General features: G+C 36.2%; 5 protein-coding genes across 5 annotated transcripts; 3 read left to right on the top strand and 2 right to left on the bottom strand.

Moving 5' to 3' along the window:
- Window positions 1-98: 98 nt before the first annotated feature.
- PRCAT00001844001 (tubulin-binding prefolding complex subunit) lies at window positions 99-755 on the top strand (the record flags this gene model as incomplete). Its single annotated transcript, XM_062951661.1, has 2 exons — window positions 99-115; window positions 191-755. 2 exons carry the CDS (start codon window positions 99-101, stop codon window positions 753-755), a joined length of 582 nt encoding a protein of 193 aa, XP_062808642.1.
- A 90-nt stretch (window positions 756-845) lies between these two features.
- PRCAT00001843001 (uncharacterized protein) lies at window positions 846-1,847 on the bottom strand (the record flags this gene model as incomplete). The annotated part of the gene is made up of 1 exon (XM_062951660.1): window positions 846-1,847. The coding sequence occupies one exon, from the start codon at window positions 1,845-1,847 to the stop codon at window positions 846-848; it is 1,002 nt and encodes a 333-aa protein (XP_062808641.1).
- Window positions 1,848-2,662: 815 nt separating this feature from the next.
- RPL18 (60S ribosomal protein eL18) lies at window positions 2,663-3,223 on the top strand (the record flags this gene model as incomplete). Its single annotated transcript, XM_062951659.1, has 1 exon — window positions 2,663-3,223. The coding sequence occupies one exon, from the start codon at window positions 2,663-2,665 to the stop codon at window positions 3,221-3,223; it is 561 nt and encodes a 186-aa protein (XP_062808640.1).
- A 281-nt stretch (window positions 3,224-3,504) lies between these two features.
- Window positions 3,505-5,310, top strand: PRCAT00001840001 (uncharacterized protein; the record flags this gene model as incomplete). The annotated part of the gene is made up of 1 exon (XM_062951658.1): window positions 3,505-5,310. The coding sequence occupies one exon, from the start codon at window positions 3,505-3,507 to the stop codon at window positions 5,308-5,310; it is 1,806 nt and encodes a 601-aa protein (XP_062808639.1).
- A 1,221-nt stretch (window positions 5,311-6,531) lies between these two features.
- On the bottom strand, window positions 6,532-19,107 carry DYN1 (dynein heavy chain; the record flags this gene model as incomplete). The annotated part of the gene is made up of 1 exon (XM_062951657.1): window positions 6,532-19,107. One exon carries the CDS (start codon window positions 19,105-19,107, stop codon window positions 6,532-6,534), a length of 12,576 nt encoding a protein of 4,191 aa, XP_062808638.1.
- Window positions 19,108-19,775: the final 668 nt, after the last annotated feature.

Here is a 19,775-nt window from a genome sequence, read left to right as displayed (position 1 = left end):
TGTCTCCGACATTTTAGGAATGTCACCTTAGTATTGATCGAAAGAACTCGTAATATCGAAACGATATATTGGAGTAGGCACTCATACTAGAGGACAAAATGACCGATATTCTTAAGTAAGTTTCTTGAGTTCTTTTTTGAAAGATTTTAGAAATAATTCTACTGAGTGAGATTGTCTAACATATTTTTAGGACTTCAAAAACGAATCCTCGTGGAATACCTGAGGCACCGTTTATTGATAAGGTTGAAAATTTTGTGAAAAATCCTGATGCAGACTTTGATAATGTCATGGCAGCTTTCCAGGAGAGATTACAGCAGTACAAATATATGGAATTATCCAAGAGACAACAATTGGTAGATTTAAGCACTAAGATACCTGATATTAAGAAAAACTTAGATATTATTAACTACATAGAAGAGAAAAAGGGTGAGGAAGATTCAGAAGAAGCTCAGGAGGAAAAGAAAATTGAAGCGAACTACGAGCTAAATGATACATTGTATACTAGAGCCTCGATTGATATCAATAGTCTTGAATCTGTATATTTATGGTTGGGTGCTGAAGTAATGATGGAATACCCTTTGGACGAGGCTGTCAAACTATTAAATGAAAGATTGGAGAAAAATAAAACGCAGCTTAAACTCATCAAAGAAGATTTGGAATATTTGAAAGAGAACATCACTACAATGGAAGTTAACACCGCGAGGTTGTATAATTGGGACGTTCAACGAAGAAAGGAGGGTCAAAAAACAGCATAAAAACATGAAGCCTGAGTTTCTTTATTCTTGCTTCTCTTAATGTATGCGTATAAGTTTGTCATATCTCATAATAAATTAACTAAAGACTATTCAAGTTCTAAAAGTATCCAAAAATTGACTCCCCAAGGGTCGCACTGGCGTTTCAGCTCTTATTTGTGCTCCCTCATTTCTAACATCATCTACATCCTCCGGATCGTCATCCGTTTCACTTTGGTTATCGGTGGTTTGTAAAATTGTATCTGGCCGATGATCTATTGGCTCAAATCCGTCAGAATGCTGTCTCCTAAACCTTTGTGGAAGTTGGGCTACGAATTTGCGAGGAGCAACAAAAGCTTTAAAAAATGTTGAAGGGAGAAGCCAGTTTCTCGTACCAGGTAATAAATCATGCGAATATAACTTTCCTATTATTAAACCAACGAGGCATGGAATTATTGATTCAATTCCATTGTTGAACAATAGGAGGGTGTATAATATGTAGATAAAAAAATGATTCGAAAGAGTAATAGCAATCCTTCCTTTTTTATTAATACTAGACCCCAATTCTGTTCTTTGAAGAGGCAGTTTTTCCTTGCGCAATAAAATAGTCCAATAATAAGATGTAGGGACGTAAGTTCCATATGCAATATATAATGATGATATTATACCCAAGGGCCCAGATGAAACAGCATTTAAAAATGTTGTTTTGTAGATGAACTTATCTTCTCCTTTTAGAGGCTTGAATACAGAATGTATTACAATATTTTCTAAAAGTTGACCCAAACTGATGACTAAGAAGCATATTACTGCGTTGTACAATGCAAACAATAACAACAACGATAAATACTTGCGCGAGCCGAAGAACCGCTCGATAGTCTTGTAATAAAACCAAAGAAAGGTTATAAGTACATATTCAGACTCATTGGCGACACTTAGTTGAAACGTAAGAATTCTCCAGTATTGTCCATATTCAATCACGAATGGTGCCACTATGAGTTTCAAGAAATCGTGATACTGAAACAAAGATACGACTAAAGTAAATATAGTAGATATCGTGCATATCGATTTGGTTACGGGTACGTTAACGAAACCTCTAATGGGGGTCAATTGCGCCATTGTATCCCTCTGATTAATGCGTTTAAATTAGTAACGCTTAATGCAGTTATTTCAATATATCCTATCGTTGTATTAGTAACCGAGTGCTCAAAAGCTCAAGAACTATCGGATTATTCTCAATCTTTCTAAATGCTATTTGGCTTATTCTCAATTGTAGATAACGGTGTTTCTATATTAAGGTCAATACTTATTTAAAATGGAGGTACAATAATATTTGCACGTGACTATAGGTCTTTGCCCTCGCTCACTCGCTAGAATGCGATCAAAATATTCATGACACAAAATTGGTAGCGAAATTTTTTTTCCTCGCAGATTCTATGGGAAGTATAACTTTCAGTTGATTACTTTAGGTTAGCATCACTTTTTTTTAGAGTACTAGTCAAGTGTTTCAAAAATGGGTAGAGATCATACCAGAAAGCAACACATCAGAAAGGGTCAAAGAACCGCCCCAAAGTCTGATAATGTTTACTTAAAGTTATTAGTCAAGTTGTATTCTTTCTTAGCTCGTAAGTATTTTATAACTACATGAAGTGGACTCCAGCAGTGGAAAAGTAAGCATGAAGTTTAAACAGGAATATGATCAGAAGCTATTCTTGAAACTTATACCATTTTAAGCTACATTCAGGGAGATACTGTGACATCACCGACTTTGAGAGGTGGATTGTTGACTTGAGAGATACTTCAAGGCATGGCTAATGGAGAATATTCTTGGAAAGCTAATGATGTCGCCTGTGGAGATACAGGCAAATGGCACACTTCCCTTTATTTTATTTTGCATTGCCGCCATTGGAGAATAACACCTCGAGCTCCTCAGGATGAAACCCTATGTCTTTTTCTTCTGCGAGTGCATAAACATTTACCAGGTTAAATGTCATGTTTATTGTGCGCCTTTGGAGCAGAAATGGAAACTTTTACTAACTCATATAGGTCGTACCGATGCGCCATTTAACAAAGTCATTTTGAAATCTTTGTTCTTGTCTAAGATCAATAGACCTCCTGTTTCGGTGTCTAGAATTGCTCGTGCTTTGAAGCAAAAAGGTGCAGCTGATAAGACAATTGTCGTTGTTGGTACTGTAACTGACGACAACAGATTGTTGGAATTTCCAAAGGCTACTGTCGCTGCTTTGAGATTTACTGCTGGTGCTAAGGCTACCATCTTGAAAGCAGGTGGCGAGGCTATCACTTTGGATCAGTTGGCATTGAGAGCACCAAAGGGACAAAACACCACAATTGTTAGAGGTCCAAGAAAGTCAAGAGAAGCTGTTAGACACTTCGGATTTGGTCCACATAAGAGAAAGGCTCCAAGAATTTTATCGAACGGTAGAAAGTTTGAAAGAGCCAGAGGTAGAAGAAGATCAAGAGGTTTCAAGGTGTAATCTTACTTTAACAGTTATATTACATACTCCTTGCGAATCTTTAATATCTCCATTAAATTCTATAAATAAAATATTGAGTATATAATATATCAAATATAAGTCCCGCTTCGGATGTCAGACTAATATACAGGTCTTTTTTTTAATGAAATCGAAGGGTTTCTCTTATCTGATGAGGGACATGAATGTGTGCTGTTCGAGATTGCATTTTGACTATTCATATAGGAAAGAAACTTAGGAACCTGTAACTGTCCAAAGAGTAATCCGATGCGACTTCTAGTTAAATGTTTCATAGTCCCTCTTCTGATTTGAAGATGTCAAATAATATATGCAAGCATATCTCGGAGTTGAGTTTCACAGATCTACCTGCTGATATATTGAATCAAGTTATCTACTGGATAGCACATGGGCCCAAAGCCTTGGACGAAGAGACTCTCTGCAATTTTCAAAGTTTCACTTTCTTGCTTAATCATATTAGATTGGGAAAGAATAATTATGATGACTTAATCTCGTTATCATCTACTTGCTCAATGCTAAGGATACATTTGGCACCACTTCTATTTGAAGCTTTGAGCCTAGTGAGAGTTAATCAAATCGATGCACTATTATTCAATCCTAGGATTTTAGAACAGTACTCCGATAAGAAAAAATATCATAGAGAATTAATAAAGGAAACACTTGAGTCAGGGTTTCGAGAATGCTCCAAATCTGATCTTGCAAGGAATAGTTTTAGAGTTGGAGTTAATGGTGACTCTAAATACAAAAGCAAATATCAAAGGCTTCTTAGTATTAACAACTTTGTGAAATATCTTGAGTGTGACAATTCTTTACTTACCAGTTCTGACTTTGGATTATTTATGAATATTACGGCATTAAAAGTTTTAGATTTAGGATACGAAGACTCGCAGATCACAGCTATAAGAGAGGCACCTAATTTGAAGCAGCTTTCAATAAATATCTTGACTTTATCAAACTTGGCTCTGCTTTCTGACCTACTTTCAAAATTGACAAGATTAGATATTTTGATTGATTTTAATGAGATTCGCCCTAATAGAGAGCTTCGGATTATCACAGATGCCTTAGGTTCTTGCGATTCTAATTTGAAGCTGCTCAACCTTTTTTTCAATGATTCTGGAGTAATATCCTATGACGAAACCCTTGGCTTTATTGAAATTGCATCACGCTCATGCTGCAATTTGAAATCCTTCAGCTTAAGAACTACGAGATTAAAAGGCAAGAGTTCAGAGAGTGAACGAAAATGGCAGCTTAGTGAGTCTTCTTTGATCACAGATACAGAGAGGTTATTGAAAGCTCTTCGGGAGTTTCCTCGTCTCGAATGCATCACGATTGAGATGAAGATACTTAGTCTGTTGACATCACTATGCAAACCTATGAGCCTTGATTTAAGCGCAAAAAGGAATAAACTTAAGTTGCAAGTAATTGATCAGGCATTATCTTCTCCCAGGCTTTCTGATAATCTCAAACCTTTGATGAGTAATACAATCAGTTTTCTTGAAGTTAGCGAATTGTATTTATTATATGGAGAAGTAATCGAACAGTCTCATATACAAGCACTTAATCTCATTGTGGATTTCATGGACTATCTTTCAGTTTCGCATGATTTTACGTCGGGCTATGAAGGCATAAAAGCAATATCCTTAGAAAAGTGCTGGTCAGTTTCGGATGATTCAATCCGAAGAGATTACTATCATAATTGTATTAAGAATTACACTAATTCGAAACATAGCTCTTCCGAGGCAAAGTCTATCTGGGAAAAGATGTCCGTCGCGTCTCCCTGTGGAGTGCTTCCATTTAATTCACCACGCTATCGAAGGAGGGAAACATATATTGTTACTTACACAAATGCAGAACCACATCCCTTAAATACCGGTGTGCCTGGGAATCGGGTATTGCATTCTGGTCTTGGTGCTCAGGGTCCAGGAGCGTACCATATGGCTAGCGTGGGAGCGTCTTCCTGCCACTCCAGCATGGATTCTTGTATTTACTCTCACTTTTGGGACATAGAGGCGTCGTTAACAGAATTGGAGCAGTATAGCATTCAAAGAAGGCCCAGTAGGCTCTGGTGTTAATTTAGAGACTTAGAGTTATTAATCAATCATCCTTTTTTTGCATCCAACTACGTGCACGTGTAAATATTCTATTCAGGGCTATCACCCACATGGTAAAGAATGCAATTTTGTGTAATTTTTATTTTGTGGCATCTTTAATTTTTTTTTTCACTTCCTTCCAGTTGGAAACTTTCCGGGAACATACAGATATCAACTAATAGTTGAAAATTTATTACAATCTATTGACGCTTTTAAGAATAGCTTATAGTAATATATACTAATAGAGTCAAGATGGCAGGTGTTTCCGTTAGGTAAGTAAACCCATATTTCTAAGTTAGAGTTGTATGAAAGAGTCAGTTATTGAAATCTTGAATTGGAGAATAGGTCGATAGGTCGATGAACTGGAACGAAAATGTATGAACAGTGGAATAGCAGATGTACTGACAGCTAATAAGATACGATAAGTAGGAAGTAGGAAAGAAACCATCGAGGAAGGATATACCAACCTGTCACCAAGTCTGACTTTTAAACTATGATCATTGGGCTCATTTATAAGTCACTACTGAAATCGAGAAGAGGATTATTTAAAAGACTATGTGAAAGAAGATTATGCAATTTCTGATGTTCAGTACAGTATAGACGCATCAAAAGATTTCGTTACTAACTTTACATTATAGAGACGTTTCAGCTCAAGAGTTCATTAATGCGTACGCTCAGTTCTTGCAACGTCAAGGTAAGTTGGAAGTTCCAGGTTATGTTGACATTGTTAAAACTTCTGCTGGTAACGAGTTACCTCCACAACAAGCCGAAACTTGGTTTTACAAGAGATCAGCTTCCGTTGCTAGACATATCTACTTGAGAAAGGAAGTTGGCGTTGGTAAGTTAAACAGGTTGTATGGTGGTTCCAAGAACAGAGGATTCAGACCTCACAAGCACGTTGATGCTTCAGGTTCAATCAACAGAAAGGTTGTTCAGGCATTAGAAAAAATCGGTGTCTTAGAAATTTCTCCAAAGGGAGGTAGAAGGATCTCTGAGAACGGTCAAAGAGATTTGGATCGTATCGCTGCTCAAACATTAGAAGAGGACGATGAATAAATCAATCGTTTGGTATTTAAAATATTGATCTGATGATATTACTCATATAAATTCTATTCTCTAATTTTGTATGTAAACCTTAATAAAATTAGCAAAAGCATTGTGAACCGAAGTCTATTATAGATGAGAACACCAGGTACTGTCTGTTCAATTAAGTAGCCCGATCACTTTTCCAGATACGTCTTCTAGTTCTTTTTTTCTTAAGAGATTACCTATATCTTCTTCTAGTCCGATGTAACTAAGAGACATCTGATCGCACAAGCTTAATATCCACAACTTCTGTTCTTCTGCACTTTTGTCCAAAGGTGGATGTAGCGATGTTATTTCCTCCACAACCTGGCTATCAATTACACTAAAGGCGTTCATAGACTCGTCTTTAAACAACGATTTTGCTAGTGTAGAAACATATTTTAAATCTACTCTGTTGTCGATGCCACTACCATAGACAATTTCACCGATTAAATAACCAGCTTCTTCCCACGGAATATCACCAAGCTTCAAGTTTTGCATGTTTTTCTTGAGAACGCGATAAGCAGAAGTCAAATCTACGTCATTGATGTCGTAATTTTTTGAGAAAGAAAAGGGTACATACCTTAGTCGTTCCTTGAGAACAGCATGATACCAAACAAGTAGCAATGAGAGATGACGCATAACATTTGAGTCATGTACTAGCTCGTTATAGAGTAAAGAATGGGCATCAATCAAATTAGTTTTCAAACTCGGTTGATTCTCAAATATCAAGACTTTAGAAGTTCTAATAATTCCTGTTGGTAGCTTAGACGAAAGATTAGTTGTTAAAAACATTTTAAACTCACTCTGACTATCCACATTTTCTAATTTTTTGCCAAGGTTGTCTAACCATTTTGGAGACATCTGTACGTTTTGAATGATTATCCAAGACTTTGACGTAATAGCTCTGTCAAGTTCTCTATGCAAAATCTCTGATCCTTCTCTAGAGCCCATAGAAAAAATGTATAATTTCTTTTCTAACCGAAGGGACAATAACTCTACTCTTGATGTTGCATCGAAACCTTGCGACGACGCTAAAAGCAAGGGCACATTTGCAGCATTCTTTTGTGTTGCCCAGTATTCCAAATCATATCTTGAACTAAAAGCTCCTATTCCAGAGAACAAGAACGATGTAAAGTCTGCGAAAAAACTTATTATTGTTGATTCCCTGTTTTTATTGTCTGACGAAAGACATTTGATAACGTCTCTGAGGATCGAAACGGCAGAATCTTTGTCATCAGATACACCAACATGCGAATTGTTTCCAGAAATAATTTCTAAATCATTTGAAATGGCTTTTCCAAATTCCTCGCCAATATCATTTAAAACTTTCCCAGAGTGAACAGCATCTAAGATTAATGCGAAAAAACCTCTGAAATAGTCGCCAATCTCTATCGAATAAAAACATGCAGCAAAACTTATAGCTAATATCATATTATCTAAGTACTTCAAAGAGGGTGAAATTTCGGAATAAAGCTGTTTGTATAAAGCCCTCAGAATATTCGACATTGTCTCATCGTGACTCACAGAGGACATTAAATTCTCAAATATCATTAGAAAGGTCTCAACTGAACAATGATAAAGTCTTTCCATTGACGAGAGCCGCTCTATTATGTCAAAAAGCTTTAAGGAGTGTTCCGCTAGAACAACATAATTGTCTCTTTTTTCGTCAATGCTAGTCATAATTCTGTTCGATTCTGAAACCTTAGAATCAATCTCCATACTTTCTCCTTTCAAGCTCTCTAGATTATCAATTATACTATTATTATCAAGAATGTTACCAATTGAATCTCCCAATGACATCAAGAGTTGCTTCTCAAGCTGAAAGAGACGAGCTCTATACTTACCTTGAGATAACACCAATTGCTTTCTCTCCTCATCCAAGGAAGGTTCGAGAGTGCGTAGTGTCATATTAAGTATCTGGCTCTCAAGACTACCTCGAGTAACCGAAAAATTAATGGTTGAAACTCTTGATGAAACGAAGTCTGGAACTACTATCAGTGAGTCTCTGGTGTGCAAAATTAGTTTAAACTCTTCCGAAATGTCAATGAATATCTGACCCAATTTTATTACTTTCCTACCGCCATTATAGTGAACTTCGTTTCTTAAAATAGGATTCAAAATCGGATCATAATATTCAGCATCCTGAATAGCTATTATACCGCCAAATCTCAAGGCGTTTTCAAGTTGTTTCAAATAGCCATTATCTAGAAAACTAGTAACAATAAGCTGTCGAGGATAAAAAGCTTTCATTATTCCCTGAATTACTTTTGAGGAAGGATCTATTAAGAAAGGAATACGAGATCTTTTGATGATCACGAAGTTTTCTAGGTCCAAATCATCACTAAATAATGTGCTTAATTGGACATCGTCTTCTTCTTGATTCAAATATTCCGAGACATTTATCCGTTCATATGCTATCCCCATGACACTCAATTTATCTCTCAAGCTCTCCATCATTGTATGCCTTCGCTTTTGATCATAAGGACCCGCATATATTATGCATCCTGCTGCGATGATCGAGTTTCCGACAAGTTTATCTCTCTGCAAACCAAATTTTTGAATACTTGCTTTCCACCTATCTCTCTCGGATGTTAAATTATCTACAAGTGTCATGCTTCTGTCTACCTTGTACTGAACTTGTGACATTTCCCTCTTGATGTTTTCTGTTTCACGGATCAAGTTACTATAATTGTCCTTGTACGATTCGATTCCATCCTCTAGCTCTATAATCATTTGATCTATTGCTATCAATTGAGCCTTTGTTTTCTTATACTGTAATTCAATATATTCAACTTCGGCCCTTAATGGTCCCACTCTATCCAAAATATCAGAATATGCTAGTTGGGCCTGCACCCAGTTAAGAAGAGGGCCACATGCTTTGCTTGCTCTATCTACCACTTCAAAAGAATAATCATCACGAGAAAGATAAGTGTCATCCATATAACGTTTTCTGTCACTGCTAAGCTCTTTTTGATTATCGAAGGAGACAATATTAGGTATAAAGTCATCGCCCCTAACAATTAATTGAACATCCCTCCAGCTCGAGACTTGGTAACCTAACAACACACACACAGATTCCATTGTCATTTTAACAGCTGCTGGTGGGTTAGCCATACTTCTGATTTCTGTGAGATGTTGTTTCTTTATGTTCTGAACTCCCCTTTGGGCTTCTATCACTGCTGGCTCTGCTAATGCGAGCTTCTCTAAAACTTTTCGTCTACGCTTTTGAATTTCTCCCTCTTGTTTTGCCAACTCCGCTTTGGCCGCAACAGAAAATTCTTGTTTTCTTTCAGCTTCATTTTGATCTGTAAGCATTCTATTTAGCATTTCTTTTGCCTCCTTATCCTTCAGTTTCAAAAATTCACTTTTTTTAGATAGAGCACATCTGAGGTCTTCAACTTGAATGACAGTTTCCCTTAATTTGTCTAGACCCGAAATTACATGCTTCTGATGGATTTCAAGTTCCTGCAGCTTTTCTGTGAAGATTTTAACAAACTCCCTAACATAAGAAACAAAATTACCAGGATGCCTCTTGTAAGATGAAGCCTGTGAACAATGAAAGTAGATAAGTATATCAACGATGACATCTCTAATACCATTATTAAGTCCATTCTTCAGGGTTGGCAATTTGTAATTCGAAACATCTAGAGGTACATTTTCAAGCAATTTAGATCCTACTGTGAACAAAGAATTCATGGACCAGTCGCCCAACCAATCTAAGACGCAACGATTAAATAATGCTGGAGACGAAATTAAACGCGGTAAGCTTTTGTCTTTCAATTTATTTATTGTGAAAACAACATGCAAGTTTTTTGAGATTTGTTGCGTAAACCAGTCGTAGAGCTCATCATTCGTATCCAACAAAAGGCCCTGCGTAGTCGATTGCTCCTGGCATAAAGTCATTAAAGAGTTGAACTCTTCACCCAAAAAAAGTCCTGGAATTTCAGCATTTGCTAACAATGTGTTCATTCTTTCAATAAAGGATGTTTCTATTATATTTGATTCATCAATAATGAAGCATACCCTTTCATCCGTAGCGCATTTCAAAAGGATGTCTTTTAATGTCGAATCAAAATCCAAAATTCCATAATTTTTATGAACGTTCATTTGAACGGCTTTCAAGCCATTAATCCATGCCACGAACTTCACCAATGTAGTTTTTCCCCAAGTAGGGGAACCAACCAAGATCATATGACCCTGAGGTTGCTTCAAAACTCTATCGATTCTTAAACTGTGTTCTAAAAAGTCTTCGCAAAGGATAGTATCAACTAATAATTCTTCATCACTAAAGACGCGGAGCCTTTCTTTAAGAAATAGCTTGAGTGAATTACTCTCAATTGACTCGTATTTGGAAGACAACCAATCTGAATAATAAATCGGCTCCTTCATTACAGATAGTACATCAGCATTTGGAAAGAAGCGAACTAATACATCCCGAAAAAGGTCTTTGGTCCATTTTCTTTCACTATCACCCACTAATTTATCGTAAAACAACCTTAAACCCTCGTAGTACCATAATCTCAAGAGATCAATCAATTGTGGAGGACTGTATGACTTAATCGCCTTTAAAATTCCTTTACACCATCTAGTTAGCTCTCTAGGAGAATATACGTAGTGCTCGCATATATTTATGGTTAACTTTCTCTTCGTCTCTAAGTAAACTTTTATCATAGCTTCTGTAACACCATGACAATATCCCCTCATATCAGGAATACATTTTAATAATGCTGAATTGAATGTTGAATAAATTTGACGCAATGAATTTTCCCCAGGATAATCAACCATGATAACAGTACAATGCCTCAAGAGGCGATTTGTTAATGCATGTCTTCCTGGGTCTTTCGGAGAGTTACATGCACCCACAAACTGAACACAGTGAAGCTTCACCCATTCCTGTTCTTTGATGTTCCAAAAACCACCATGTTCAACAAACTGACGTAGCAAAGAAATAACTTTTTGAGTTCCATATTTGTCAATAGCTGGTAAATTGATCTCATCACAAAAAACGACTATCCACTTTCCTCGAACTTTAGGTGTAAGTATTATTCCATCCGCTGACCTCTTATATTCACAGTATTGCTCTAGCAACTTCATGAGAGAAATCGGCGAAGTTTCTTTCGAAAAATTAAGCGTAAGTACATCTAGCTGTGGTGACTTTCTTAATGCCTCCAACAATGTCATGGTCTTTCCTGAACCAGGAGGACCACAAAGTAAAAAAAATTTGTGGACATTCAATAATGAATACATTAGGTTTTCATGTCTGATGGTATCCAAAGTTGCAATGACAGTATTCGATTTAAGCACCTGCTGAGGTTCCAAATCGATATGTTGAACCTGAGAGTTCCAATCCAACCATTGACAATCTGGCAAAGATATGTCATAATCAATATAATGACCAGAGATATTGATGCCTTCTAGTCCAGCAAATTCATTCTCTTGAGCTATGATACTTCCCGCCTCTTCACGCTCTTGAAGTGGACAATCACCAAAGAAAGCCCAAAGGAGTGATAAGAGCGTTGCTCTAGCTATGTAGTCGTTAGCTTCTTCCACTGCTACGATGCCAGCGGTCACCTGCAAAAGATAACGTCTAAAATATGTTTTTAGTAATACAAAAACTGACTGTACTACTCGATGAGGTATGAATTCCATTATATGTGTATAATCTTTGCATCTTTCAATGAGGCTCAAAACTAATCTTAGTTTTAAATAGCGTCTTAGGCACTCTGTAAGAAGCTTTTGGATTGAAATAATTTCGAAATCAGTATTCGAAGATTCTTCCAGCAAGTCTATCGGAGAAGAATTCAAATCATTGAAGTTCCTCTCTATCAAGTCTCCAATTGTAATTAGATACAGATCAAACCACACCATCCCACATCTACTGATAGTCGCAGGCGTAGCGTAATTTAAGCCATCAGTTTCAAATACGAGGCGAACGTTATCAGGTAACAGTATACGCTCGCCATTTGGGAGTGTTAGGAGCTTGTTATCATCTAAACAACTGTTAAGGTTCTCTGCCCATTCCGGATCAATATCCCCATCAAATACAATCCAGGTGATCCTTTTAGATTCACCACCAGGATTTCTATCTATTTTCCTTATAATGCTTGTTAATAAGCCGTCCGTCCAGTCATGCGTATGTGGATCCATATGTCCATATAAATCATCTTTATCCATGACTTTGCAATCTATTATATATGATTTAGCATCGATGCGGCACATTTTCGATAAAGCAAATAAAACAGCTCTCCATGTTGTTGACTTTCCTGATCCTGATGCACCTACAAGCATGATTCCGTGGTGGGTCATCTGGATATGATATAATTGAATGGCCTTTTCGAGCCACTTTTCAGTTACTACTATTCCAAATTCTGCTGCAAACTCCTTTAATCCAGAGACTAATTCGTTATAATTTGAGTTATCCAAATTAATTCCAGGAAAATATTTGGTCTCTAATTTTTTCAATACTGTCTTATCATCTTCAACTAATTTTGGAGCCAATGTCTCTTCAATGCTTTGTAGAATTATCTTCTTTTCTTCAAAATAAACGTTTGATTCAATAATACAGTTCCGTCTCTTGGTACCACTCTTCATAAGAGTATTTTTTAAGCTACGTAGACCAAAGTCATAATGCATTTGATGACTAGCATGATAGCCAATATCTTGAAAAAATGGTACGATGATGGATGCAAGATCGCAAGAATATGTGAGACCTTGAACCGTAAGTAATATCTCTACAATTACTTCACTATCTGGTTTTTTCATTGAGAAATTCCTGAATTGTTTTTTCAAATTGTCTGGTAGTTCAAATCTTCCCGCATAATCAGGGTTCATCGTTATAAAGATTCTAGTTTCTGATTTTACAGAAATAGATTTTCTTGAAATAAGCACCTCCTCCTTTTGGTTCATAGCTCCAAACTTGATGGCCTCAATTTGAGAAGATATTGCGCTTAGGTTATTCTCATCGAGTCTATTAAATTCATCGAAGCAACCCCAGCATCCAACCTGGCAAATTCCTAGAAATATTCTTCCCATCGACAGGAAATCAAATGCTTCGTCACAGCAAAACACCAAAACCATTCGACCCAAGCTATGGCCGAAGGCTTTAATGGTCTCCGTTTTTCCTGTACCAGCAGGCCCAAACATAGAGCCACCAAATCCTTGGTCAATCGCTTGAGACATACTTAAAAAGCATTTGTCCAAAAGTGGAGTATACGCCAATTTTTCGGGGATTCCAATATACTCAAAACCGTATAAGAAAACGCATCCTCCCTGTTTAATAATTAGCCTTGAAATACAATTCACATCAGTTGAATTAGTGTCGTAATAGAATAACTGTTGACTATTCCATATAAAATCAATATCTTGTTTCGTTTCAGCATCGATTAATGAATTGATAATTCTAAGCTGATGGAGGGATTCTATCATTAAGATTTCAAATTTTTTTCGGGTTAACATGTCAGTTAGACTGCTGATCCCTTTCTTAAGAATGCCAACAAAATGATTGTATACGTCGAGTTGAGATGAAAATCCTTTTTTATTAATTGATTCTTCAGTTGATTGAGTAAATACTATTTGAGAAACAAGGGTGCACACTTGAGCCGGAATCGAAACCATAAAAGATTCCAAGTCTCCTAGAGTTAAGTCCTTATTCAAGAGAGACTCAAATCGCTCAATTGAATCCCATGTCATCTTCGATAATGTGTATTTTACTTCCTTTTCGAGTTCTTCGAGCCAATTAATCAAATAAGGGAATTTAATTAAAGAAATGGGACTATGCAATCGAAGTGTCTCACCTTGTTCGCTTGTAATGGAGATGATCGAGGAATCTTTTTTGGAATATTCGATCGAAGAGATGCCAGAAAACATTTTTTGAAAGTGCTTATTGATTCTGGTTATATCCGTTGAGCTGCCTATTATTTCTAATAGATCTTCGTTTCCAATAAAGTAAAACCTTGGGAAGAGTTCTCGCTGTTTCTCTAAATACTCAATTAGAGACTTGCGTATCTTCTTAAGACTATCCAGAAACTTCTCCATCAGCTCAAAAGCATCAGGAATTGTCAACGTATCAATGACTAAATCGTTTTTGTAAATTACTTTTAAGATGCTTAAAAACTCATATGTTATATTCGTAAAACGTGACGATTCCACTGGCAATGTTCTTTTGATCTCGGTATTTTGAGTTTCAAAGACTCCATATAAATATATCCATTGCGTCTGCACATTTAACCATTTTTCTAATAATAAGTGAAGCTTGTTTAGCCTAACTTCAAGGCTATTGATTTCATTTATAAAGTCACCATGAAATACGGAGCTCTTCATACTCGCTAAAGAGTTGAGGTTATTAGTACATTGATCAAATAAGTGATTCCAATTTTTTACCAAGCGAAACTTTTGTTCAAATGTAAACAACTCGAAAGTCGTATTGTCCCAGTCTTTTTTAATGTCAACCAAACTCTCTTCAATGGCATGCTCATTTCGAGATTTGTTGACCACTGAAATAATGATGTTTTTATTTAAATTCAAATCCAAAGCCCAAACGTCACCAACTGTTAAAGTTTGGTAAGCCTTATCTTCTTCTCCTAAATATTTCAATAACTGTTTCCAATGTCTATCCTTCATAGACCCACTTTTAAGTTCCCTTATCAAAGGAAAACACTTCAAATAGGTGTTCATTACCTCTTGCGATTTCTTAAAAGCAGCATACTGTTTTATTTCAGAATTGAAATTTTTTGAAGAGAAAATAAGATCATCTAGTTTCAGCCTCAACTCCTTGTGAGATGTTTCCGGCCATTTTAACTGTCTTAGATCATCTATGCCAATCCAAATTGTGTTTATAGAGGACCATATGCCTGTGAGCTCTTTAACACCTTCAGTGATTTCAGTGACGCTTCCTCCTATAGAAAGTGGTATATTCAAGAAATTTGATACCAAAAGCACTGCACTTTTGTCTTTTTCTATGGCAATGCAGCTTTTTTGAAACTCTGAGAGACAGCCAATGGCCAGGGATGGGCTCAAGATTTCAGAAGCAGGCTTTGACTGAATCCAGCTCTCAGCCAACGAAGAGATAGCACGATTGATATCGTCCGCAGCATTTCTTATAGTAGAAGATACTGACTCAAAGCTGTCGAATATCTTAAGCTCCTTGCTTTCGACCAAGGCAATTATATCTTGCAATATATATTCCAGCTGATCTGCATACACCCAATCGCTTGGAAAGCTAAATCTAAGCTTAAAAAGTAATCTTTCTCCTTTCTTGAAATTAAACATATCTTTCTTCCAATTTGCTATGGATTCTCTTATTTCTATAAGCTGATGAAGATCATGTATGATTTTCCTTGACGTGTCGTGAACAATCAATCTCAGTTCTAAAGCCTTCCTGGTGCTTTTCAAATTACTGCTGAAGATTAAGTGTCTCTCTCCGAACAAAAGCCCAAACTTTTTCGCAACTTCAGACTCAAAGCGGTCAAACTTCATAATTGTGCGTGAATAAACCTTAGAAAAGTCAATAGTTATACTTTGACCGATTTTTTTGAAGTTTTCAGGTTGGTCAAAGACTTGCCTCAAGTTAGTAATTTTATACAAGGTATCAATCCAAGTCCCAACCGCAGAGCTAACAGGAAAGAGCTCATTTAAATCTCCTTCTGAACCAAGATCAAGTTCCCATAAGCGCTGTAGCAAGGTCCAATTATCAAGAAAATATTCACATTGTGAAATAAGCTGATCTACTTTACAAAGTACCGTTTGAAGAATTGTCGATAACAGTCTTTCCTTGTCATGCTGAGAGGCAATATTGGCTAGATTAAATTTCTCTCCTCTCATTCGGGATTGGGTCTCAATCATTTGTAAGACCAGATTAACCCATTTGAATAAATTTTCTTTAGCTGAAGATAAGGAGGGTGATATTATGAAATGCTGACCCTCAAATTGAATTTGAAGAATAAAATTACTAAAATTCTGACCCTTAGCTGGTGGCTCCAACACTTCAGGTGCAAAGTACTGTGACAATAAAAGAAGTTGCTTATGACACTTTCTAATTAAAAGCCTTGCAACTTCCTCATCAATTATTATTTGAAGTACTTCGATATTAATGCTAGGGTCGAACGTTAGCTTGTTTGCAGCCGATTTTATTAAATTAACGTGATACTCAATTTCAGAATGGTCATAGTCACACGCCATCAATCTGGGAAGTAGCTGCTCGTGAAATTGAGTAAAGAATTCTGACAACTTACAGGATTGGAAGTAAAAGAGAGATACCTCATTTTGGAATGCAACCATTTTTGAAATACTATTTCTCCCTTTCATACTATGATTCCCGTGACTATGCTCACCTAAATCACTTGCTTTGACCATTTCAAATTCAATATCTTGTGACAAACGATACCAATCAATTTCCATGGAACATTTTAAAATTTCAATTAGTTTAAAAATTTTGTTGTTTAAAAGACATTTGATCTTATGTCCATACTTAGTTTCAAGTAGGCCAAACTGAAATGTTTTCTTAAGAAGCTTTATATGGTTTTTTAGTGACCTTACAAAGGGCAGTATCTTAGCTATCTTTTTGAATTGTAAGTGAACATTGCTGGGTATCTTAAAGCCCATTACTTGAAGTTGTGACATCTCGTTTGCTTGCTCAATTAAGTTCACATCAAAATTCACCTTTAAGTCGTAAGTCGGTAAGCTTACTATCTTTAATACATATCCTCTGGCCTTGAAAATGTTGTCATCTAAGATTAGTTGGCTTATGTCATTCAACCATTTCTCATAGATTATCAGCGGGTCGGCAGACGAAATTTTTCTTTCAACTTTATTCGATATTTCGTTTCCCAAAGAATACTTACTCCAATTTGTGCCCAAAAGCTTCTGTAAATTGGTGGTATAATATTCCAACTTACAAATCAAACTGATTTCCCAAGCAATTTCGGAACAAATAGAACGCTTTTGAAAGCGCAAGTGTGGTGCATTTTTAGAATAATAAAAGCCAAATGATTGCTTCGTTGCTGTGTCCGCAGAAGTATTGCATTTGATGTATTTGTCAATCTCAAGATTAGCGGCTGATAGTATTCTCAACCTCGTCTCCTCATTAACCAACAGCATTAAATATTGAGAATCCTCTTCAATTGCCTTACCGTAAGAAGCTAATTTATTGAGGACCGAAACGAAATCGTTGAAACTATAACAAAATATGAATATTTGGCTCATATGGCTAATAATAGATGATTCTAACCTATGAAAGGTCAAGAAATATAACTTTTCGTTTGTATCCCAGATAATTTGTCCCGGTTTCGAAAGGTCTAAGCAGTTTAGAGCTGCCATGTGTGTGGTATAACTATCTATAAGCTGACGTTGTTCTATCGTGCTTAAAATATTGCCCAAGTAATATAGTAAGTGCTGATGCTTTAAGCGAAACACCTTTATGTAATCAATTCTTGCCTTCAAAATATCGAAGGACTCCTGGTTTATTTTGATAACGACAAATTTTTCTTGTCTCTTCCTTAAAAGCTCTCTGAAAAGATTGGTCATGAATTTAAGATTTTGTTCTAATAAATTAAAGAGCTTCATTATCATGGTATCGTGTAATTGAAGGAACTTATCAATATCCATTGCCATCAACGAATATGAGGTGAATATCAGCACAAGCTTTTTAGTTACATCATTCAAAGTAATCTCTGTGACTTCAATTGCCCTTGTCAATGGGTATGAACTTAAATTTTTCAACTTTCTCAAGTGCTGAAATATGTTTGAAATAGCAATCTCTAGCTTTTCAATCGGCTGATCATCAGATACTGACATTGACAAGAGTTCATCAATAGGTAAATCTTTTAAAAGGGAATTACATACACTTGTGAATGCAGCTTTATCTTCGAGCCGAGTGTCATTTTCAAAACTAAGTGTAACATGAAATCTTTTAGATTTGTTCAATATTTCAATGGTTGTTTTGATATCTTGATGTTGAATTTGCAGACTCAAAGACATCAATGCAGCTTCCATTGATTTCCAAAAATGAACTTCTTCAATAATTGAATCACCATCAGAAGGGTTATGATTTAAATTTGTTATTGACTGTATTTGCCTTGTCCAGTTATTAACGATGGCTGTAAGTTGATTCAAAAATGACGTGTCTTTTAGTAAAGATTCATTAATCTGGCCATTTAAATGCCTAATTTTGGGATGAGATGATAACAAAAGGTCTGGAACATGAATTCTCTGTTGTAAATGTTGTAGGGATAACGAAAGTTCGTTGAGCCTCTTTCTTGCCATACCCCACGAATTATCTGACCTTTGGGCGCCAGGTGCCATAGACTCAAAGTAAGGTAAGATACCCATATTTATGAGTGCCCTCAAGCTCTCAAGAAACCCATTATTATGCTCATCTACGTCCGCTTCGTGAATTGAAGGTATAGACAAGATACTTATCTGCCGCTCGATAGGCAATGTCAGGACAATTTTACCCTTCATTTTTACCAACATTGTGATAGACGTCAGTCGATCAGCGAGCTTATCTGATTCTAGATCGGATGTCACGATGTGTCTCTCATTGCTATCTTTTATGAGGAAAAGAATGTCAGGATCTAGATTTTTTGCAAAATTTACTATTGATGCCAGATCTTCGTTGACATCTGTAGTTTTGAAAATGATGGTGATGAGTTCAATCAAAGTCTTCATAGATTTTTCATCATCTACATCTGACCCATCTGCTGTATGATGCATCATTTTTCATAATCGTTTGGTAGCTATTTACAAAATTAGTATTAAGTGTGTCGTTTGTTTACTCTTGTTACAAGAACCTATCACATTGAATATGTGCAGGTGTTAGATGCTATATTGGAAACCTTGCTTAACATTTCAGTTATAAAAGGATAAAGTAAGTTCATTCAAAGAGTGTATTTAAAATAATTTCAGCAGCATTGTAGTCACTGAGTCAATCAGATTGGTACAAACTTCAAGAGGTTCAGTAATAAGTTTAACATAATTTATAATAAATCATCATAAATTCATTATGATTCATTATGATTCAAACCTACATTTGTATACACTCCCATTTTCCGTTTTTTACCCGCTTCCGTTATTATTGTTTCGGAGATAAACTATTACGGTAAACTCTTTTCAACGAGGCGGGACGGAACCATTCGCACCCCGAGTACGGCTGGGAGAACAAAGATGAGCATATGGATGAAATAGAGCCACAGCCCAGCAAAGTGAAACTTAAAACACTTTAAGCCAAGAACTCAATCTTTCAAGAAATCGATGTAAAGTTCAAGCCTGAAGCATTGCCAATTAGCTCTATTCACCTGAATTTGACTGTCAACGTCAGTTATTCCTCTCCTCTCTTACCAAACGTAGCATATTATTCTACTATTGTTGCTTGTAAAACTCGATTT

The sequence above is a fragment of the Priceomyces carsonii genome (assembly GCF_900007245.1).
Source record: "Priceomyces carsonii strain CBS4050 genome assembly, scaffold: Debaryomyces_carsonii_scaffold_2, whole genome shotgun sequence".
Taxonomy (NCBI): Eukaryota; Fungi; Ascomycota; class Pichiomycetes; order Serinales; family Debaryomycetaceae; genus Priceomyces; species Priceomyces carsonii.
Note: the sequence above shows the minus strand (reverse complement) of the source record. Positions and strands in the feature narration are given on the sequence as shown.